The 25,566-nt window shown below is 35.5% G+C and overlaps 1 protein-coding gene across 1 annotated transcript in view; it reads right to left on the bottom strand.

Annotated features, from left to right (window-relative positions):
* The window catches only part of LOC150110384 (uncharacterized), a 67,495-nt gene extending 43,513 nt beyond the window's left edge, over positions 1–23,982 (bottom strand). The window contains exon 1 of the mRNA XM_090397183.1: positions 23,767–23,982. Within this exon, the coding sequence (XP_090253309.1) occupies positions 23,767–23,982 (216 nt within the window). The remainder of the gene's footprint in view (positions 1–23,766) is intronic.
* Between the last annotated feature and the right edge of the window lie 1,584 nt (positions 23,983–25,566).

Raw genomic sequence — 25,566 nt, 5'->3', positions numbered from 1 at the left:
TATCTTTAAAATTGGTGTTTGTCTATGTTTTGTGTCTCGTATTTGCATTCTCTATCTCGACTCAAAATATCAATCTGATCATTTCCTGTGAACTCAAAATATCTTATTTGTCGGGGACGAATAAGATATTTTGTAGATATATTTCCACCCCCCTAAATAGATGTTCTTTCCTTTTTTCCTATATTCCTTGATCTTTTTTTTCTTTTAGGTTGTAAATATCTAGTTCTCTTCTGATGTTTTTATTTCTTATATATGGTCTATTTTTTTTCATCCCTTAATTGTTCTTCAATATGTCATTTCTGCAGCTTGTATTTTACTTTCATCTTTCTTTTTAACGGTCCATGTTTCCGAACCATATAGCAGAGTGGGATGGTCGTTACTTTACAAAAATTTTGTTCAGTTTCATATCTTGTTTTTTTTATGGGATGACTTTTTAATTGTTCCACAAATTATCTGAAATTTCTTTATTTTCTCATCTATATATTTATCTTTTATATATATTATTATGCGGTTTAAATAAATTAAATGTGTCACCTTTTCAAGTATTTTATTTTCTATAACCTAACATGATCGCGACGTTTAAATGCCATGACTTGCCATGTGTGTGTGTGTGTGTGTGTGTGTGTGTGTGTGTGTTTTGGCTTATTTAGTTCAACCTCTCTACCGGCCGTGGTGGATAAAATAGTGAGACAAATTGCACTTCCTGTCCATGTTATGCAATAGGTGTTACAGAATCATATCCAGATTTTGCTAGATGTCTATAAACGTCATTGGGGTGTTTTTAATTCGTAAACTGAGTTTAAGGCCATTCTTCAATGCCTTTTAATATAAGCTGGCAAATTTATGCCAAAGGTTATATTCGCGATGTCTATTTGGTAAATTTGAACATTTTAAAGTCTTTGACTATAAAATATCATTGGAGCCACATTGTTCCCGATTTTACAGATTTAATTATTTCATTTTCAGATATGCAAATATGTGCAAAAAAAAATAGATACTAATATAATCAGAAATATGAGATGTCTGCCGCTCTCTTCATTTTCCGTCTATTCACAACTGCCAAAATCCTAATTCTCCCGCAATAAGGAAGGTGGAGACAGGCAGGACCGATTTTTAAAAGGTTATTGCTAAAAGAGTATCGCCTACTTGCTTTGAGAGAAAAAAGCAAAAAGCCTTTGAAGAATTCATTTTGCATAAAATGGTTTAAATACAAAAATATTAAATATTATAAATACTATAGTTCAGATTTCAGGTAGCAACCCGTAACATTTCTTAACACTCTAGACTAACGTCTATCATAGCAGTGCTGAGTAGGTTCTGTATGACGATAATTGAATCTAATTAGCATGTAATTGAAACAAGTTCAAGTATTTTTTTTCGGAGTGGCCTATAAAAGGCATGCTATTTATAATAGTGCACTGAGACCTTTTAATTTCAATTAAGATATTTGTTTTCTTGTTTCCATATTAAAGAACACGTGCATCTGCAGTCAACTAGAGGATACCACATGAACAAATTCTTTCCATCTCCTAGTTTTGGCGTGTTCTATGCGATAGTTTACATGTTTAGCGAGGTACAAATCGAACTTTAGGTGAAAACATACCCGCAAGAGTATTATCTCTAAACTCGCCTTCAGCTGAAAGGCTTATGAAACAATCCTCGCGTTATTCATATGTATTTAACTCAGGCCTTCCCGGACTAAGGATCAAGTTTTTAAAAATTTCTTGGTATCTTAAACGTATAATACACCCAAGATAAAAAAAAAATAATGTATAAAAAAATATATAGATAGATAGATAATGCAGAAGTCAACTTGTATATAACTTGTATATGAGATAAATGTGATTTCTGAATTACTTCAACCTTGGTATCTCTCCCAGGACTGGCTCCCACTGAAGAGACCTTAATATATATAATACATATATAATACAATATATGGACCCTATGTAGCTCAGTGGAAGAGGCTTTTGCACTCCATGGCACTTGTCCTCCCAAAGAAAGACCTTGGTTCAATTCTGGTCGCCGACTAAAGGAATTTCTTCGACCTGTTCCAGAGTTCGATCTCTGGCACGAGTAATCAGATTTTTGTCAGCCTGCTTGTCCGAGCTGTTAGCCTACCTGCTCTCCAACCAAAGGACTGAGGTTCGAATTCCGCCTTGGGAATGGATGTTTCTGATTATCTGCAAACACTAGTGGAAATACTAGTGGTGGTGGTGGCGGGCGGTAGATGGCGTTGGTGTAATTGCCGTTAGTTGTATTTGGTGGATTGAGTGGTGGAAACAGTGAAATGTAGAGCAGGTGTCCTCCCTCTATGAAAGTATTTGGACTCCTTGGAGGGGTTACTTAATAATAATAATATATATATATTTGGTAAGCAGATTTACTCGATTTATAGAGATGTTAAATATTATTTATTGACTGAATTCCGAGATAGTAGGGAAACAAGTAAATTTAATATAAATTTAATATAAATGAACATTTTATATTAAATTTACTTGTTTCCTTATTATCTCGGATTTCAGTGATTAAATAATATATATATATACAGTAATTTTATAAACTTGGTTTTTTACTTCTTCTCCCAAGTAAGCAAAACAGTTGAGTTTGCGCCTGAACGTAGTTCAAGTCTAAAGGTAGTGCAACACCAGGCATCTCGTTGTAAAGGTGGTTAAAGCTCTGATCACTATTCTTAGTATTTCCCATAATGTAAAACACATCTCACTAAGAGATGTATACTGTTATGCATTATGAGTGTGTGTGTGGGGGGAGTCACTACCCAGCCGGTTTCAACCTTTTTTTTTGAGTTCTCCTCAGAGAGTAGCTAGACCGTGGAATACCAAGTTTTTAGTAATACAGAGCCTTATCATCTTTACCTATACAAGTTGCTATAAGGTGCTTTTACTTTGAATAAGAAACTCTGTAGGTAAAGTTATGAGATAAAGTTGATAAGGCTCTGTATTTCTAAAAGCCTTGGTATTTCAGAGTCTAGCTACTCACTGAGTAGACCTCAAAAAAAGGTTGAAACCGGCCTGCGTAGTGACCCCCCACCCAAAATGTAAAATACATCTCTTAGTGAGATGTGTTTTACATTATGGAAACACTGAGAATAGTGATCAGAGCTTTGCCCACCTTTAAAACGAGATATCCTGGTGTTGCACTACTTAGACTTGAACCTACGTTCAGGCGCAAACTTAACGGTTTTGCTTACTTGGGAGAAGGAGTAAAAAAAACCAAGTTTATAAAATTACTTGGTATCATTAATATAAACCTGAAATGGCTTTCTATTTTCGGCACAATGAAATCAATCGTGGTAATGAAAAACTGTTGCGTGTTTAGTCTCCATATATATTTCCTTAGTGTTGAAAAATATATACAAAAATTAATTTAAAAAATCGTTAAAAATCATAACTGGAATACCCTAGGTTTACAATCTTTTGTAGTAGGAATCACATGAAATGAAATAAAATACAACATAGGCAAGTAAGGCCATCATAGCAGCATTCTGTGTCTTTTAATTGTGTTCTTGAGCGGTTTTTCCGATATCATAAAGGAAAACAAGCAAAGTCTAACTGACTGCAGCCATTTTGCTATCTGGCTTTTAAACCAATTTCGACAATCTAAATCGAAATTTTGTATTTTAATGGATAAGTCGTATGTTTTAATAACGAAATAACACGATTACAATTATGAATATTTAGAAAGAATACAGTTGCTTTACAAAGTCTAAACAGAAATGGAATGTCTAGGCGAGAGGACCCGGTCATTCATAATATTTAGTGATTCACCTAGAAAATTTGCTATTTAGACAGAGATGCGGACATATTTAATGAACCGTAAAAAATCTAGATGTCATGTATTTCATACGATATTGAAGAGATTAAAATTATTATTAGTAGTAGTAGTAGTAAACTTACGTAATGTCTCCTCGGAGCGGGTTGCTCATACCGAGAGGCTGAGCTCTTCTATGTACTATCTACTGTTTGTACTACACCCTGTACAATTACCAATTGCACTGTATTTTTTCTCTTAAATATTGTGTGTGTGTGTGTGTGTGTGTGTGTGTGTGTGTGTGTGTGTGTGTGTGTGTGTGTGTGTGTGTGTGTGTGTGTGTGTGTGTGTGTGTGTGTGTGTGTGTGTGTGTGTGTGTGTGTGTGTGTGTGTGTGTTTTGAGAAACAAAAATCTGAACTCTTTAGTAGACCTAATATGCCTTTAAAAAAGACTTAAACATTCCATTCATCGTATTTTCATTCTTATAAAAGGAGAATCTATTTCAGATGAAGGACTCCTGTTCAATTGTACAATGGTTTCCATCATGTGGTTGAAATTTCTTATGGATTTTGATATTATTTATTAAAAGAAAATAATTTATTTTTAATAAAATAAAACAATTTAATTAAATTTTGAGACTCCATCTATTTTGAATATCCCAGTAGCTTACTATACAGTACAGAGACTAGTGTGGAATATGCATTAAAGTTCTGACATACTGAATCCTTCCAGTAAGTTTATGATGTAGGTGAAATGGACATTTATGCAGTTCGGTACATTTCTACAAGAAACATAGAAGGAACGGAAGCCACATAGAATGGCTCATCAAATCAACAACTAGATAAATGAACAAATGTAAGTCCTCATCACGTGGTTTTCCCGCTTGATCCTCAAACTTAAATTAGATCAATATAACAGCAAAGAGAAAGAGAGAGAGGGAGAGGAGTCGATAAAATGATAATAAATGATCACTTCTTATTCTTCTTACCCGAACGTGTAAGAATAATAAGAAGTGTTCATTTACTGGTATTAACAACATCATCATTATTAAATATTACATAGTGAGAGTCTCTTTAAATATGTAACACATAAATAAAAACGCAGTTGTCCAAATATAAAATAATAATATTTAAGCAACTTACTCTAACTTGTAGACGAAGAGACTTCTAGGAACTGATCTTCGAAATTGTAGTTCAGTTAGATTGTAGGAGAATAAATAGTCAAAGTTGTTACTATAGAGGGCACTCCCGAAAAACTATGTCCGTATAATCTAGCAAATCATAAAATTGCAATTGAAATTTAGCTCTTGACAGCATAGCTGTGTTACAGAGAGAGGCGACCTCTGCTTTTCATTTCCCTACATTTTGTAAACGGCTATACATGATTATCGAAATCTTATTCAACGTATTAATATATTATTAAAACAAAGAATAATCACTATTTACAAATATTTTGTAAAATAATAATTATGATTAATTTAAAATTCAATGAGTTTGAAGATATGCAGATTTTAACATAAATATTTGAGTTCATTTTCTAAAAAGAATTTGATTCTTTATAATGTGAATACGTTCAGTATGCACACTTCGTACTCAATATTTCTCATTCACTGATGTCATATCTCTCTCTCTGTCTCTCTCTCTCTCTCTCTCTCTCTCTTGTAATTATTTCATTTCGGTTGAATTCGAATTTATTAAGCAAATGAATACAATCATTATGCCACATAATTTTTATCACATTTACCTGCTCTCAGTGACTTTAGATTTTAACTTGTAATTTGGTACAAACCATATCACATGTGAATTCGAAATCTGTTGCAGTGCCACAATGACATGTATATGAGTTACTACTACTACCCACTATATGATAGAGTGAGAGTAGTAGTAGTAGTAGTAGTGACTCATATACATGTCATTGTGGCACTGCAACAGATTTCGAGTTCGCATGGAATATGGTTTGTACCAAATTACAAGTTAAAATCTAAAGTCACTGAGAGCAGGTAAATGTGATAAAAATTATGTGGCATAATGATTGTATTTATTTGCTTAATAAATTCGCATTCAACCGAAATGAAATAATTACAAGATAATAAGGCTTACAACACAAACATTTTTAGTGGAAGTGGATGAGAATGAGATAAATAAAAGTCAAAAAATTATTTAGTTCAATAACCAAAGGTTGTCGATTGGGAACGTAGATCTCTCATGACATATTTTAGCACACATTTTGGATCTTGTTATTGTTGTTGCTGTTGTTATTGTTGTTGTTGTTGCTCTTTCACCCCATGGTCAAGAAAACGTTTTTAGCTGTAATGCTTGAAAATACTGGGAAATGGCTTTAAGCATCCGGGTTTCTGAAAGAAAGAATTAAATAATATGTATGGTCAGTTAATTAACAGAAAACAATCGAGGTATTATTATTATTATTATTATTATTATTATTATTATTATTATTATTATTATTATTATTATTACTCAAAGGTAAGATATTCCAATACGCATACGATACGATACAGCTATAATATACATCCATAATGACGCAAGCATAGCCCAAACAAACAAACATGCAACATTACATAAATCTGATCATAGACTGGCTCACGAAAAACTCCATACACCTAAATTCAGAAAAGACAACATTAATGATATTCAGAAATCCACTGACTCGACCAGTTGATAACAAATATATAACCATCCAACATCCACTTACCAACATAAAAAACACACAGAACAGCAAAACCACTACATCACTCAGGTTGAAACAATACGATACCTTGGAATTTACTTCGATGTAGATATGAACTGCAATAGCCAGATAAACCATCTACACAACAAACACCGAACAATAAGTGGTAAACTCTACAGGTTAAAAGACATTGTTCCCACACGCCTAAAAACACTAATATGCAAAGCACTATGCCAAAATATACTAAGATATTATAACAACGCATGCTTTCTGTGCACACTACAAATTAAATAGATTAATATCGATACAGTACAAAATGATAAAACTGAACTTTTGGGAACAAAGAGAAAATAACGACTTTATATACACTGCAATATCAGAATACAAAACACTGAAAGCAAAACACTTATGTCACTATGCAGCCTTGCTAAAACATTATTTCGATGCCAACTACAGGATTACATACCGTATAACAAGACCTCAGACAACTAATTATATCACATAGAAATACGATAATCACTACGGAAAGGCCACGCGAAACTTCGGCATGCAATGATAAACAAAATACATTTTGAATACTGAACCCTTACAAACTACAATAGCCTGAAAGGAGCTCTAAGGACATACTATGAACAAGAAACACGCACCCAAAATACCATACAAACTTAATGAAACTTCGTTCAGGCTTCCAGTTCAGCGACGCATGAATACATTCCAAGTTATTGTGTGCGTGCGTGCGTTCGCGAATTTCTCAATCATAGATTTCGTAGCTTCCCGACACAACAAAAAAATCCAATAAATAATAACCAACCAGCGTCATCTTCAGGTAAGCTTTCATATAAGCTTCGAGGATGAAAGCAGAGAAATTACTTCTCATCTAAGATGTGCACATTACATGCATATGTAACCAAATGCATGTAATGTGCGTATCACATGTAAATCACTGTATGTAACGTATGTATTATATGTAAACAAATGTACGTAATGTAAGTATCATATATAAACAAATGTAAATAATGTATCATATGTAATCAAATGTATGTAATATATGTAATAACTGTAACAAATGTATGCAATGTAATAAAAAAATATAAATCATGAGTTTACACTATATGTTCGTGAGAATTAGGAAATATAATATTTTGATTGTATATGTGTATACTGTTGTATAATCATACCTTTTCAAACTTGAAAAAAAAAAAGTAAACTACAACTTGCAATATTATACTACTTATATAACTCTGTACAATATTATTTTAAACTATTACTGTGATTGTTACAAAAAAAAAAAACGTGTTATCATCATTACTATTTAAATCTCATTATATGTAGCACAAAGTACTGAACCTTGTAAAATAATATACTGAATTGATGATCATTGTACATATAAATATTTGAAAGAATAATAAACAAAAAAAAATATTATTTTAATTCTACCAAACAAACAAAGCAAAAACAGAAAAATTTACCAGTTTATATGGATAAGAGAACAGAAAAATATTCCTTAGAAAGACACAAGACGCATAACCAATCCAAATAAAATCCGTAGAAGACCTCAACTGGCTGCCACATTAATTGGAATATTGACGACTCGTAAAGAAGTAAAGAGCACACCAACCTACATGAATGACGACCATCAAGCAGATGTAATCACCCCGGAACATGATAATTGCCATATTCTGAAATCATTAACAGAATGGAAACAAGTGACTATCCCCCAAAAAAGGACTATCTATTCTCCACATCAACATCAGAAGCATTCAAAAATACTGGCTGACCCTTCAGGCTTATCTGAAGGAATATATATATACAGTATATATATATAGACAACATAGACATTTTAATATTGACTGAAGTATCTACGACAAACGAAGAGGTAACCATCTACCAAATGCCACACTTCCAACAACACAAACACTGCCGTCAAACTAAACGAGGAGGTGGTATAATAATATTTACCAATCATAAACTAGAAGTAACAGAAATAAATTATAAACTAGAATAGGCAGAAAACATATGCATCGAAATTAATAACATCAAACAACAAAACTCCTTGATAATAAACGCAATATACAAACCACTTAACTTTAGCACCACAAATTTTCTAGATGAACTAAACAGATGGCTCTCAGATATTAAAGAAGGCGCCGCAGAATACTTGATAATAATAGGAGATTGGGCAATATACACTGAACAACTTCCTCAGAAACCATAAAACACAGATTTGCTTGAGACCCCAAATCCCGCAAACAGTTGGCAAACAACTTTTATCAGCAATTCGTGAAATCTGTCCAAAAACTACAAGAAACAACCTTTCCTCACACAAAAGAAAATTCTCCACTAGGTCCATGAGCAGCCCATTCGATGTGGTTCCCCACAGTAACAAAAGAAGAACTATCACTGGCAATACAACAAATTAACCCCAACAAAGGACCGGGAATAGACGGAATCAGACCAAAAGACATCAAGAAACACTCAACCGAACTATGTCCAGTTATACAAAAAGTGTTAAATAAAATCTTCGAAACGGGACACATATACCTGAAACACTAAAGACTGCATTAATCACACCCATACACGCACAAGGAAAAAGAAACATTATAAGTAATTACAGACCCATTGCCACATTGTCTGTGATCAACTAAATCATGGAGTGCATCGTGCACTACAAACTCTCCACATACGTGGAAAAATTTCAAATCCTACCCAAAATACAATCTGTCTTTCAAAGAATTCACAGATCTAATAAACGATGCATTGCATAAGAATAACATTACTCGTATTCATTGACTTAACAAAAGCATTTGACACGCTAACACAAGAAAACCTTATAACTAAACTAACACATATCAGAATCGGAGGACGTCTATTCCAGTGGTTTAAAGCAGTAGTCTCAAACTGGCGATCCGTGGGCCGCATCTGGTTCCCGAAACAATTTTACATGCCCCGCAAATACATTTCAATTATATATTTGTTGTTAATACGGTGCTTATAGTTTTAGAGACATAAAGATATGGATTGAATTTATGTACGCATAAGCTCAGTCCATATCTACAATTTACAATCAGTAAATTTAGTTTCCTGGCCGACAGTTGATGGCAATTCAGTATTCTGAATCGCCATCAACGATGATGCACAACGACGCAGTTCATATTGCAATATAGATGGAGAGAAACTAACGTACGGCTTATAAAACCTGTTTATTTGTGCTTGTTGTTAGATCTACATTATATCAATACCTATCGTTTAGAATTGCGCATAACTTTTGAGTGTTGCTTTCATACGAAAATTCATCTTGTTGAATTAGAGTTGTAAATAAAATCATAATAGCAATTTTAATTAAGAGATTAAACTGCAAGACATGTCTTTAACAAAGAGTAAAAGAGAAGTGGACGAAGAAGGACGTATTTTTCAATATAAATGGGATATTATGTGTTTTTTTTTGTTGTGCTCAATAAATTGTATGTTTCTTTCTTTCTTTCTTTTTTTTTTTGTAATAAGGGAATATCAGTTCCAAAAAAATACAATTTACGTCTCCATTATGAATCGAATCATGAAGAAAATTGAAACGTTGGAAGGTAAATTGAGGGGGAAAAAAGTTACAGTTTCTGAAATCTGGCTTACAAGGACAACAAAATCTTTTTACTGAAGCAAATAAATCCAGTGAAGCAACAGTTCATGCAAGTTTTGCTCTCGCGCACATCATTGCAAAACGATCAAAACCGTTTACTGATGACGAATTCCTTAAAGATTGTTTGATTAAGTCTGCTGAACTTCTTTGTCCTGACAAACAACAATTATTTAAAATATTAGTTTCTCAGCCAACACGGTAGCCGAACAAAATTAACAAAATGAACAAAATCGCTAGTTATTTACGATGTCAGTTAAAAGAAAAAAGTATAGATTTTGCAGCATTCTCAATAGCAGATGATGAGAGTACTGACATCACAGATATAGCAAAACTTGCCGTTTTCGTACGAGGTGTTACTGATGAATTTCAAGTAATTGAGGAATTATTGGAAATAAATCCTATGAAAGGAAAAACTGGTGTACAGGATATTTTTTCTAAAATAAAAGTGTAATAGATAAATATGAATTAAGTTGGGATAAAAGGGTTGGATTTGCAAGTGATGGTGCAGCTGCTATGATTGGTAAAAAAATGGACGGTAAAATTAAGAAGCATAGTAAAAGAAGAAACATTTCAGAATAAATTTTGCACCATACATTACATTATTCATCAAGAAGCACTTTGTGTCAAACGTTTGCAGGTGGATAATGTTATGGAAACAGTAACTAAAACAGTAAACTTTATCCGTAGACGAGCTCTGAATCATCGAGAATTTGAAATTGAAAGTGAGTACTGTTTATTATAACGAGGTGAGGTGGTTAAGTTGAGGAGCTGTATTAAAACGGTTTCTTGATTTAATAAATGATATCAAACTTTTCATGACACAAAAAAATAACACCATCGACGAGCTGCGTAATGATACATGGATAACTGATTTAGCATTTCTTGTTGACTTAACTGGTCATTTAAATATTCTCAATAAAGAGCTGCAAGGAAAGAATAAATTTATCACTGACATGTATGCTTGTATTAAAGCTTTTAAAGTTAAATAGCAATTATGGCAAACGCAACTGGAATCTAAACATTTCGTACATTTCCTAGGATCTTAAATCCTGCCCTATTATTTCAAATAAAAAATCTCAAGAATATGCACGAAAAATAGCATTATTACGACAAGAATTTGAAGAAAGATTTTGATGATTTCGAGTCCGATTTCACATTATTTTCATTAACATTAAAAACGAACGTGAATAATCACCAGAACTCACCAGAAAATCTTCAAATGCAGCTAATTAATTTGCAGTGTGATATAAAACTTATTCAAAGATTTGAAGATACAGATTTGATTAACTTTTATTCGTACTTGTCAAAAGATAAATACCCTCAGTTACGAAGTTTCTCAATAAGAATAATCGCTGTGTTTGGGAGTACATTTATATGTGAACAGTTTTTTTCACATTTGAAAATTAATAAGTGTAAGAAAAGAACCCAATTGGCCGATAAGCATCTCCGTGATGAAGATAGTTTCTAGTAATTTTTCTCCAAGGCTATATACTTTATGAGAATCGAAACGCTATCAAGTGTCAAGTTGCAGTAAGAAATAAAGATGTTTATAATTATTTACATATAAACATATGATTTTTTTCTGTATGTGTCGAATAAAAATTTAATAAATAAAAGAAAGAGAATAGGTTGTCATTATTCATTCTCATGTTATAAAGGTTATAAAAGTTATAAAAGGGTTTCATAATTATAAATGTTATAAAGGGGTGGTACCATACGTTAGGAGTAAGTATGGTTCAATATATATATATTCACTCTCATTTTGTTAAAAAAAAAAAAAAATTCCGGCCCGTCAGTTGCTTTCACATCGTGCATTCGGCCCGCATGCAATTTGAGTTTGAAACAATTGATTTAAAGCATACTTGGAAAACAAGAAGCACATCACACGTTTAGGATTAGCGTACAGCAAAGAGTTACCGGTAACCTGTGGAATACCGCAAGGAGCTGTACTATTTCCTATTCTATTTCACATATATACACACACACGACATAAGCTGTCTTCGCTTAAAAAGTGAAATCTTCCATTACGCAGACTACATGGCCATAGTATCCATTCACAACAACGCAGATATCGCTTACACAAATATGCAATACAACATCAATCAAATCATTAACTGGTTAACTGAAAACGGCATATATATAAACCCTGGGAAAAAAACCTAATAGTATTCACTCTAACCATATACGCTAACTACTCGGCCTGGCTAACAAAGTGGCTAGCTTATCAGCTCTCCAGCCAAAAGGCTGCGAGTTCGAATCCCACCAATGGCATGGATGTTTGTAATTGTCTATGGAAAAACTAGTGGTGGTGGTCAGAGGTAGATGGCATTGGTATAATTGCGGTTAATTGTAGTTGGTGAATTGGGTAGTGGAGAGAGAGTTGTAGAGCAGGTGCCCTCCCTCGATGGGTCTATGACTCCCTGCAGGTGTCAATTAACAAAATTAATAATACAGTTGCAATGCCGAATCTTAACATATAAAGCATAAACAAGTAAATTTGCTTCTTTACTGAGCACTGATACGCTACACCTGGAATGCTGTATGCATGTCTAGTCTCCTGATTTCCTAGTTCATGAAGTTATAGTAAAAAAAAGTGTACAAAATAATAGTGTTGAAGCATATCTTTATATCTTTATCAATATTTTTTATCAATAAAATTTAACTCAAGTAACCTTGCTTTCACATATATATTCAAGTCCAATTTAAAATTTCGTTTATTAGTTCTCTTCAAGCGACATAACAAAGTTTTGGTATTTTATTATTGCACAAATATATGCACGGCATATGTTTCTATGCATGCATTTTCTCTTACGAAACTCTGAGTTTGTTCTAGGTAAACAATGGGCGTATTTTCGCTAGGATAAAAGGAAGTATAAATATGAGTAATGATGAAAGGATGTTTACTCGCCATCCTGCAAAGCGATGATTCAGTATTTTGTACGTGTAATGAATTTTTATGTTTAAATGAATGAATCAAATTGACTGGAAAGGAAGTGTTACACATAACTGATGCTGTTGCAACAGGAATACTTTGAGGCCTATTTGAATTAGAAAGGGAATAAAATTGTAAGAAAACTCTATTACTTTGATAATCCAATTGCTTCATCATCTTCATTCCTTCATATAGACAGACTATTTTAACACCTTTTCCATTCATTTTAATATTCCACACATTTTAAAGAAACTTCTTCTTTTTTTATGTTATAAGGAGTGTACAATGGACCACACCTTAAAGCCTTTCTTTGTTTGACCTTTTACAAAAAATACTACGTTTGATTTTAGAATAATATTTTGAAAACACAAGCAACTCATCTTTTATTCCGAAAGTTTTTTGTTTTTTTTTTGTACTTTGGAGTGGTAAGACGGGGTAAGAATAAAGAGAGAGAGAGAGAGAGAGAGAGAGAGAGAGAGAGAAACACATTTATGATAAGATGTGGTCTTCTTTTAACACAAGATTTATAACGTTGTCTAAAACGGGAATATTATAACGATTTATGCTAACAATGATTTTATATGGCTTAAAAATATACTGTTATTTATGGATGGAAAACAGGTTACTAACATTATATGTAGAAAGTTATTTAATTTAATTTAGGTTGAATATGTCAGTATGGTTGTTATCTGTTTATAAATAAATAATAGATATGTTAGAAATATCTAAAAACAAAAAAAGTTTGTGAACCAAGGAGAGAGAGAGAGAGAGAAAGAGAGAGGAAGCATATAAGCTATGACCGTACTATCAACAGCAGGATTGAATGTTGGTTAATGTATATATGTACTGTTGGCATTTCTTTAATAATTGTTATTTTTATTATTTAATTATTCAGCACTAAGAATACATACGTAACAACAGTAATAAGATTTTTAATAAGTAAATATTTCGTCCAAAGTATCGTAGGATATCGTCAGTACAGTTAATTCAAGCAATACTAGGAATCACCAGTGTTCCTAGAATTGTTTGAATTAACTGTACGGATGATATCCTATGATACTTAGGACTTTTAATATATACTTATTAAAAAATCTTATTACATTGGTTACGTCGTGTGTATATTTAGGCATGAATTCTGCACGGGTCTCATTATATAATAAATTATTCAGCTCTTATTTATCTCATTCGGTCTCGCTGGCTGTGTATTTGCTTTTTGTCTAATTTCTGCAGCTTTCCCCCTCAACATTAACCAGCCTACCACCTTTGGAGAATTAATTACATGTAGTGTAAGAATATAAATTATATGAAATTGGATAATTCGTGGAAATATTTTATGTAAGTACTAGGCACGAAAAATTTTAAATGTATGATGGATTAATACCTACTGTTGATGGACTTAAGAACTTTAGAGAGATGAAAATAATAAAAATAACTTTTTTGGGGCCTTTTACAATTTTTTTTTAAATTTGTAATGATAATTTATATAATCCCCCTTTATATCTTTTAAACCTTTATCAGCTTTGATTATTTTATATTGTTATTTTTTTTTAAATTTTAATCGAATATTTGTAATTTTGATTATTTGTTTATGTTTAGTGACTTGTATGTTGTCATATAATAATATAGTAAAACATCAATTTACATCTGATTTTTTTTTATATTACATTACATTCTGCAATATTATAGTAAGAGATATATACAATCCACCGCTAATTTTAGGAACATTATAGGCAACTCATTTCATTTTTGGTTAAGATTTTTAAAATTACAAACAATTTAAGATGAAATATTACTATCATGCGCACATACTCTGCAGCCTGAACTGTACAGACATGTAGATATTATTCCACATTTAATTTCACTGCCACATTTATTTCAAGGCGGGCTTCAGATTTTTGTAAACGGGATTTCAAACCTTTACGAAGCCTGCAAGTTTTGGAGACTTTCCCATAAACTGAGAAGCTGTCTAAAGTTTAGTGGTGACAGGTACATCGGAGTAAATTCGAAACAAGAATATTCTGCATGTAGAATATAGAGACTATCTAATTGATTGCGCAATTAGTCGTTTTCTCTGTATCTCAGTCGGTATCGACGAAGCTATTCGATTTAGACCTAGATTCTAACCCCGTCTAGGATATACGAAGATATTTTTCACGGCCTCACAAATGAAGATAGGTTACTATTCTCATAGAGGTGGTAGCCTATTTCTCGCGAAACCTTTTCAAATCCAAGCGGTGCCAACGGGCGAGACGAAACCACATTTTGCTCATAAGAATAAATATACGAGTATGTATATATATTTAAGCAGAAGACTAGCCATCGTATCCTAAAATCATAGTTACGAAACCGTATCTGGTATGCATCGAGTGTTAAATCCTGTAAGTACCAACGATTATTGTTATTATAATCACTCATCTTAGCGTAATCATGTTAGTCACACACGTCCAAGAACATTTTCATTAATATGTGTATGAGAGTAAAATTTTTTCATGCACATTTTTGTGCTATAATTTAAATAAAGGAATGTTCCCAATGATACTATACCAGAAAAAAATAATGAAGAACGAAATATCGACACACACACACACACACACACACAAACACACACACACACACACTTGGTGTAGGGACTACATTTTGTTGTAATTTTCTTGGCTTGTTGGTTTGTTTTAAATTTTTCCTTCTATATTCTAGTCCAGCTATTTATTTACACAGCTTGGTTGTTTTTCCTTCTGTAATGAGGGAAAACATCATCTGTGAAGGTACTAATACGAAAGACTCATTTACTATCCGTTCCTATTTCTGCTTTATATGCACTTTATTATTATTCCGAGAACAATGGGAAAGCAATGGCGCTATGCGTATCCTGTGGAATTCCTGCTTTAGCTTGAAATGGTTTGATGTTATGACTTATTTTATTGTTAAAGCAGTATGTCTAATTTATTTGATTGCATAGCATGAGAAATTCTTCAGAGTGCTTATGGTTTACTTTTGTGCTGCCTTGATTTTCATATTTTGTTTGATGTCCGTTAATAGAAATCATGATGAAACACATATCAGAGATACGTCGAATGGTCTATTGCCTCTCATTATCATATATTAATATCTGATAGCCCGTTTCCGTTTGCGGATACCTCGTCTATTGCATCTCATTACCATGCACTATTCTACTTTGCTCTTCTTCCTGCGTGCTGCTGTTATACCGTACTGTATTTCAGTGTTTCATCACTTTGATAGACTCTCACGTAATGTCTAACAGCAGTGTACGTGTGTGGGTGTGAGTTTGTGGTGGAGGAGTGGAAGTGATGTCGAAATAATTTTTATTTAATGATAACTTAAAAGAAATTAATCTTTATTTTTACATTCCCTTATGTCTTAACTTCGAGTCACATTGGTAAGTAATTTACATTAATATAAGAAGAGCAGCACGGAAATGTATCGGTAGAGATATCTAAATGTGAGGTATTATTAAGTAATGCGTAATTGCACTTTTATATATTAACGATTTAAAGAACATTTCGCATGCTTAAATGCGTCATCATACTTTTTTTTTGGTACCTTATCTTTGAAATATACCGTCAGTGGTACATCCAATAATAAGTGATGAAAACTCTCGCCAGCTAAACTATTACGTTTAAAACATCTTATGAGAACGTTGTTTTCTTTTTTTTATTTAATCTAGTATGACATTTGAAAAATAGTTTTCAATCACTTATTAACAAATGAACGGTGTTTTTCTCAAATGTAACGTTAAATACTTAAAATATATATGAAACGGCTTTTAGTGCAAACTGTAGTTTGTGACCAAAGAAAAATTTTAATAAGTAATTTCGTGATTTCAGAAAAATAAATAAATATAAGTTATTTGTATTTACTTTACACTTTTTTTGTGATTTTCTTCTGAATGCGATCATGTATACAAGTAATGAGGCCTTCATTGTGCAAATGCACAGGTTTCCACACGTTTATGTTTTGAGCCCTTGATATATTTTCTTAATCTCACGCCTTCTTTCCAGAACAAATGCATAAAACAGATCTTTTTTAGATTTGAACGTTTCACATGAACGTTCGCTATGGATATTCATTTTTTTTTTTGTAATTCAAAGCTAAATACCAACTTTGCCAACACAAACAATCATTGCTACAAATAGTCTACTTCTTGTCTATTATATTGTTAGCGAATATAAATTTAAAAGTGCATTTGAAGTATTTATAGTTTATCTGGCTTTCTAATCACCGCCTACGCGCTATAAATTTGAATTCTAATATGCTATATAATAGCAAAACTACCTTAGTCAATGAAAAATATTACAAAAAACGGTCCATATGTCATTTTAAAAGCATTTTATATTAAGTGTGTTATACAAAGTACGCTTCTACAGAAAGCCACTCTTACTCCTAAGTCCGCGCGGTTAGCCTAGTGGCTTTGCGCTTCGCAACCATATGCCTAGGGAAGGAGTGTCCTAGGTTCGATTCCCGTCCACGACGTGAGGAGCTTAAGCATCTTCCTCAGCCATAGCCAAGTTAGCCGGTCTTGGGCGTGGGCAGCAGGGTTTTTTCCACCAGTTTATCTGTGGTTTTTCATCCCGCAAGCAGGCAAACCGGCCCCGTGCACACACAGGTTACAGTCATAAATACTTACGGCAAGGAAGGCAACGGGAAACCACCTTGCACATAATCATCTCTCCCTAGAATGGTAGCATATAGCTACCCTCCCCCGGCCGTATGGCAGATGGGAACCAGAAGAGACTGCCATGTCGGATGAATACTTTGCAAACCTCTCTCATAGGATTATAAGATGTAAAAAAAAAAAGTATATGTGAATACGTATAATGTGGAGATTGAAAATGAATTTTACGAAAACCCTTAAATATGAAACAGTTTTATATTTTATGTAAAACAGTTTTATATTTTATGAAATAAACGTCGTTTAGAAAGTTAACAACTACGTTGAAATGCAACCAGCATCCTCCAATTTCATCTGAGCATATGAAAAGACAAATCCATTCAGTATCCAATTTTAAATTTTCCAAATCCGCTTCTGCTCCTCTTTCAGTCCTACTGCTGCAATATTCTGAATAAGAATACTGAAGTTAATTTTGATAAAAAAAAAAATCAACATTTACTTTAAGAGAACAATTAGCAACAGTTTGACTGTGTTTCTGTTTGGAGTTTGTAAAGAATGAAGAAATAATAACTCTAACTTACACTTCCAAGAAAGCACTGGTGGAATATATAGTTCATATATGGATTCTGTATTGTATAAAATCGTTATTTTTATTAGAAGGAAAAATAAAATGTGCATGCGAGAAATGAATAAAAAAAACCGTTTTTCTTGCACATAACGGACGATTGTTAAGTGCATGGTAAAGAGAGTACGTCCCCCCCCCCCTTCCACTCACTTCCTCGTCTTTCCAAACAATGTCACCAAGGCGAACAATATTCCATTCATCAGTGCAGTTTTTGAAATCCTGAACATGGAATAAAGTAAGTCGGTATACAATAACTTTTTTTTATAAAATTTCAGTATTATTTTTCTTAGAAACAAAGAATTGGAAATAAAACCGTATTTATTTTTCAATAAATGTTATTTTCATGATGTGATTAAAATTTTTGATATTCACACTTTATATTTAACTGAAGAAAAAATTCTATTCGATAGTATTTAACAAGGTCCTATTAAAAATTCATACTTATGTTAATATTTCCTAAAGAAATTTGCTTATATTTGTAGTGAAATGGTTATTTGAAATTAAAGATTTGTGGAATAAGGCTTCACAAAAGGTAACTTTACAGAAGTTATGTGCTTTAACAAATTAAAACTGTTGTAGATGTATGCATGCAACTGTAGCTCTTAAATTACATCAGAAAGATGATTAACTATTAGTGCCAACTTGAGATTTTCGGATACAATACCATATTGAAATATTTTCACATTCGCAGCAAATTTAGTTGTTAATTAACACAGATATCGATAAATTTTAGACATTTTGAGAGCAAATTTTAATATTATCTGAGATGTTTTTTTCTTCAAAATTAATGTATAATCACAAAACAGAAAACGATTCTTGTAATACCTTCTTACAAATTAAGAAGTAGAATATTGCTTACTCTATCCTTTTAAAGTATTTTGAAAACTAAAGTATGCAGGCAAATTTATGTCACTCACTAAAAAGAAGATGCATGAAATTACGAAATAAAGTGCCCAATGTAGAAAATAATTTTTTTTTTTACAGCAGTAATATGCATATTACACTCTAATCATCTTTTATATATCTTTCAGATGACTGACTCTGAGAGAACTAAATACAGAATCTTGTTCTTTCCCAGTCAGTCATCCAAGAAAGTGCATTAACTAGTTTCAATGATAAAATAACTGAAACACAAGAACAGACAACAATAAATTCATAAGGAATTCATCCTAGGTTATATTTGTTTCTTCTGACCTTTTTCTTAATAGTCAAATACTGCAATATTTTTGAGAGATGGGTTTCGCGTATATAAACGTTGCAATTTTTTTCGCTTTAGACTAGCACGCATACATGCAAATTCAAAACATATCGCCCTTTTGAAGCGTCTATATTTTCATGAAAAAAAAATTCTCCAGTGGGATGTTCTGACATAAGTTAGGGGATAATTAGAGTGAGTTCCTATCCTTCGGAGTCAGAAAACTGCTTACAGCAGGGTATTCTGTGAAGAGAGATGTCGCTGTTTTTTTTTTTTTTTGGTAAAAACACCTGGTATTGTTTCCCCAATCTTCTGCGAATGTGGCTGTGTTTCTTTTTGATGTTTTATTATGGATGTATTGTTTGTTTGTATGGAAGAGTTGACAGTTTTTCCTATCGTGGACATTGCCTCTCTCTCTCTCTCTCTCTCTCTCTCTCTCTCTCTCTCTTGCTCTCCTGTAAAGGATAAAAATATGTCGAAGTGCTGATTATGTGTTTGCTTGGTATGTATATTTTTGTGTTTCTTTTTCATTGTTATTCCTGTGTCTAATTTGTACTTGTAATCACTCTTTATATAATATGTCTAGTTTGTTCGTTTTCTTTCAAATTTCCCTCATTTATTTTAATCGAATATATATATATATTTTTTTTTGTTTTGTTTCCTGTATATATTTTCTTTGAATTAATAAATGGCATTTAACCATAATCACATAATGTTGAACAATAATACAGCTCCTAGGAGTTAAGTTCACATTATGGGTAAATATCAAGAATAGTGATCGGAGCTTACTATCGGAGCCCACCCTTTCTCTGAGTTGCCTCAGCTTGCACTACCTTCAAGGGTCAGTTGCTGCACTATCTAGGTATTTGCTTACGCTTTGAATCGCCGAACTTTATATAGTTTCTATATTCGGCCTGAAACTCTTTGAGTTTCTTATTCGGCTAACAAACAATATGGGATATAATATCCCTTAACTTAAATAAGTTCATATGACCGAATTGAAACCTTTGGCTCTTCATTATAATTAGTAATTTAATAGGACACCTCTTGGCAATTCTTATAGAAGGGATGTAAGATCTGTTCGCTACAAACTTGGTATTAACTTGGTTTACAACTAGGTCTACCTACTCATTGCTGAGATCCCAATGAGGTGTGAAACCGGTTCGGGACGTATATGGCCTTGAGAGGCCACTTGGAGGTAGGTTTTTGCCTGTCTCTGATTGGGGTCTACCACTGAGATTATGGCTGGGCTTGGTGCTGGAGTGAGCCTGCCAATGCTGAGAAGTAGTTCTTCTCGCTGAACGGGTGAGCCTGTCATCGAGTGGAACAACGCTGAGTTGGGCGATCTTTCGGGATCGTCTTATTTTTAGAGCCCGCTTCACCTTCTGGGAAAAAACCTTATACATAAGGTTTTTACCCAGAAGGCGATCTAAGATATCCTTTACTTGTTCCATTAGTCATTTTTTTGCCGTTTTGTGTTAATATTGTTATACTAAATTTATTGCATTTTCGTACTAACTTGCTGGTAGTGGGGTTTAAGCACTACGGGAATTTTCAGAGTCACAAGACTTAATTTTTTTTTTCTTTTTATTTCAGACTCAGAGACCAATATGAGTAGAGCGACTCAGAAATTAGGAGTGGAGATTCCAGAATCCTTACAGCAGTACTTAAGGAGTTTGTATGAGTTAATAATATCTTCTCCTTCACGAACTATGGAAGAGGACGATTCTTGTTCGTCGTCAAAAATGCATCCACGAGAGAAAAACTTCTAGAAGGTTTCCCCGTCCAAGGGAATCAGGTGATCCCAACCATGGTGGGATCACAGGTTCGTCAACACAGAACCGACCGCTTCCCAATGGAATACCTAGAACCCGGAGACTGCATGCTCACCCAGACATTCAGCAAGTGTAGGAAAGTGAGCAATATCAAAAAGAGCGTCTCCAAGGAAGAACCCGCTTGGTACTTGGGAGAAGTTACTTTCATGATGGACATGCGGCAGCGCGTGCCCAACCTAGTCACCATCGGCGCGTCGCGCGTGATGGTAAATTATCCCGGAGTACAGAGACAGTGTTTGCGATGTAGTTCGACAGAACATCTGGGGAGTGATTTCCCCAGAGCCAAGTGCTTCAACAGTGTAGGCGTCGGGCACATCTCCAGCCAGTGCCCACACCCCTGCCGTAAGTGCTCCAGCATAAAGTCACATCTTGTCCTCTGCGTACCTTTGCAGAGCGGGCAGGGGCGCCGATTGAGGCACTTTCTCCGCAGCCTGCCCGAGACTCTGAATTTCCAGATCTTCCTACCAACAGCAGGGAGAAGAAATTTACCCAGACAATCCTAGGTAAAATATAAAAGCGTCAATCTGCAGCAACACCAGTAGAAGGAGCTGCTTTCACTCCCAGCAACAACATCCGCTGAGGAAACAGTCCTCTTCTCGGCCACTTCCACCACTTCACAACCTACTCCGGAAGAACAACATCCATCCGAGGGTAACAGACGAAGTTATGGACAGCACTATACCAGCTATACTCCCCTCAGCAACACCAGAGTAAGCTTCGTCAGTCCACGCTTCAGAGACCTCCCATGCGGTAGCTAGCATCCCTCTCCCTGTAGAAGATAACACCATAAAAGAGGGGGGGGGCACAAGATCTTCCACATCCCAAAGAACCCCTAAAAAAAAGAAGGAAGCAGCTTCCCCGATACTAGAAAAAAAACATCAAAGCCGCTCCAAAAGAAGCACGGACTCAATAGCATCATAGTCCGAAATGGAGGTGGAAACCTCCTCTCACCATCCTAGTATAAATCAGAAAATAAAGAAACTAACCGGCTCCCAGTTTAACCTGTACAACTATGAGACGGACCGAAACAAAATCACCAGTTTCAAAATCAAGAACATTCACCAGGAGTTCTAGGTCCTCTCGAGCTCGTGCAATAAACTAGAAGCCAGGAGCTTGGTATTCTACCTCCCCCCCCTACAGATCGACAACTTAATCAAATACGTAAAACAGCTATGTATTAAAGATCTAGGCCGGCTATAAAAACATCATAATGCCACCACCGCCTTCTGTTTTGCCTCTCTTAACATCCGAGGGCTCCGTTCACCATCAAAACAAGAGGTGTGGAAGCTTATGCTAGCCTTTAATATCCGGCTCTTGTTCCTGCAGGAAACACACTTTTTCCACTTCAAAGACATGCAGGAACTGAGCCATAAGAACCCCGTAGAATCATTTTGGATCTTCGGCACAAGTAACACCGCCGGGGTCGGGGTACTTATGCTAGCTCCCCTCCTCGGAGCCTTCCATAACATCCAGAGGGATACAGAAGGGAGGGAGTCCTTGGAATCGACTGGAAGTACTGGGGCTGTACCACCAGGTACATTAACATCTACGCCTCGGCAGACAGAACATCTAGGCCTGCATTCTTCCAGTCGCTACACAATTACCTATATGGTGCCCATCATGTCATCCTGATGGGGGACTTCAACTGTGTGGCGGACTCGGCCTACGACAAAGTAGGAGGAAATCCCAACACAGGTACAGCTGGCTACAGGCATCTGGAAAATCACTTTAGGAATCTCCAGCTGACAGACATCTGGAGGGCTCACAACCACTACTCTCGGGATTTTACTTCGACAGGTCAGGGCGTCGGCACATGAATCGATCGCCTATATTTGTCACCTTCCCTTGTCTGCAGAGCCGAGACAATAAGGCACGTTCCAATTAATTATTCCATCTCGGACCACAAATTAGTCATGCTCAGTTATCATCCATTAGAAGCTGTAGATATTGGTCCAGGCTCCTGGAAGTTACCACCACACTTCCCGTCCCTGTTCTCGGCCAAGCTTAACCAACTGTGCTCCACCTGGTGCCCCGCTGGCTGGGACTGGGACTCCTGGGTACGACTAAAATTTACCATCAAAGACAACATGAAAAAATGGGGCCAGAAACGTACCTTTCTCAGAAGAGCTCGGCTCCCTGACCTCTACAAGGAGAGGAGCTGGTTCGTGGCCAGCGAACGGCAATGCTTTCCATGTCACAACGCCATCTGTGACATTAATCTCGACACTGAATTGGAGAGACAGAAGCAGGTGGAAGAAAATAACATTAAGATCGGTCTCCACCTCCTCTCGGAACACAGGCAATCGGCCGCTTTTTACAATAGGCGTTACGTCAACTTCCGGCTGGAGCGAACCATTACTACCATCAATGAAGGTGGGTGTGACCACACCACAACACCTAACATCATGAACGCCTTCTGGGGGTATTACAGTCAACTCTACCAAGACATCAGTGCCCCCAGGATTACCCCTGTTGGAACATTGACCCCTTCCCTGCGCACATCCAAGCAGGGTTGGACGCACCCTTTACAGCGGCCGAGATCTGGCGTCCCATCAGTCTGTCGAACACGGATTACAAGATCCTCGCCCGTTTTCTCAACCACAGACTGAAGATCGGGATGAGGTACGTCATCAAAAGTACACGTGTATGTTGTTCCTGGTCGATCGATGGAGTTTATTCTCATCCTGATCAGAGAAGTGCTTCATCTGGTTAACATCAAGAACTACTTTATGGCATTGTTGACTATAGATCTCAACCGAGCCTCCGGCATCCCTTTCTCTTTAACATCCTGGAGAAAGTCGGGGTCAGCAGTGGAATCCTCAACATCATCAGAGATGGCTACAACAACAGCTCAACTAGCCTCCTCATCAATGGACACCTATCTGACCCGATTACCATCCACAAAGGGATCAAACATGGGTGTCCTCTTAGTCCGCTGCTCTTTGCTCTAGCCCTTGAACCGTTCCTGCGAGCTGTCAACAACTCTATTGAGGTTAAAGGAATTCCACTTCCTCTCACCACGAATGATTCCAAGGTTCTCCGCCTACGCAGATGATGTGGGGGGCACTCTTAGGATAATGACTCCATACGGAACGTTTATAACATGTTAGAAAAGTTTTAAGTGTCGGGGCTAACATCCAACCCCGACAAAACCAAGATCAAGACGTATGGAGCCTCGGACCTGAACAACTTCCCTGCAGGTCTTGTGCCTACTGCTGAACCCCCTCCCACCATCCTGGGGGTCCCGTTTGAAGAACAGCCTGTGCTCAACATAGAACATCTTGACAACAACACCGTCGAGAAACTCAAGGACTGGAAAAATGGACAGTTGTCACTCTCCTCCAGGGCCTTTGTCATCAAAACCATCATATGCCCTGCGCTTCAGCACGTTTTGAACATTACCAAAAACAGCGAGGATTAGGATATCCGGCTTTACAGGAATCCCCTGAAGTTCTTCTGGAGCAGTGTACGCCAGGATGTGAACATTAAACATTAAGATCCTTCAATTTCCGGAGAAGCTGGGGGGGGGCTAAGTAATACCGCTTTCCATCTAAACAGGTTACTGCAGACTACATATCCCTGTGGCTATCCTGTGCAGTATTTCTTGAGTTTCAAGCTTCCCCTCTTTGGGATCCCAGTCCTCCAGGGTGCCAAGTCGGACATTGTAACAGAAGACTACAACAGACTGTGCCAGCTTATGCAACAACTCCGCTCTTCAGGTGTGAATATCGCCGGGATCGGGCCATCTGTCTTGCCAAAATATACAAACAAACTAGCGCGCTAGCAATGGACAGCCCTATATCCCCATTCTTAGCTAATATTTTTATAGAAGAGTTTGAAGAGAAAGCTACTTCTTCAGCTACATTAAAACCTAAACTGTGGTTACGCTACATTCATGACGTCTTCCTTATCTGGTAACATAGTTTAGAGGAACTGCAAAACTTCCCTAACCATTTAAATAACCAACATCAAAACATTAAATTCACATCAAAACTAGAGATTAACGGCATTCTCCGCTTCATGGTTGAAAATCAACAGATTACCTGACTGTCTTAAATTTTCAATTTTTCGAAAAACCACCTACACTGATAGATATTTACATAGTTCTTCTCATCACTTCCCTCAGAAACTGAGCATAATCTCCACCCTTGCCCATCGAGCGAGATGTCTCACTTGACATCTCCACAGATGACCTTCAAACAGAGCTTATCTTCCTGAAAAACACCTTCTTAAATAATGGATATTCGTCTCGTAACATCGCTAAACG

The sequence above is a fragment of the Typopeltis vanoorti genome, chromosome 1 (assembly GCF_054136105.1).
Source record: "Typopeltis vanoorti isolate ZY-2024b chromosome 1, IOZ_Tvanoo_1.0, whole genome shotgun sequence".
Taxonomy (NCBI): Eukaryota; Metazoa; Arthropoda; class Arachnida; order Uropygi; family Thelyphonidae; genus Typopeltis; species Typopeltis vanoorti.
This window is presented reverse-complemented; position numbering and strand designations above follow the sequence as displayed.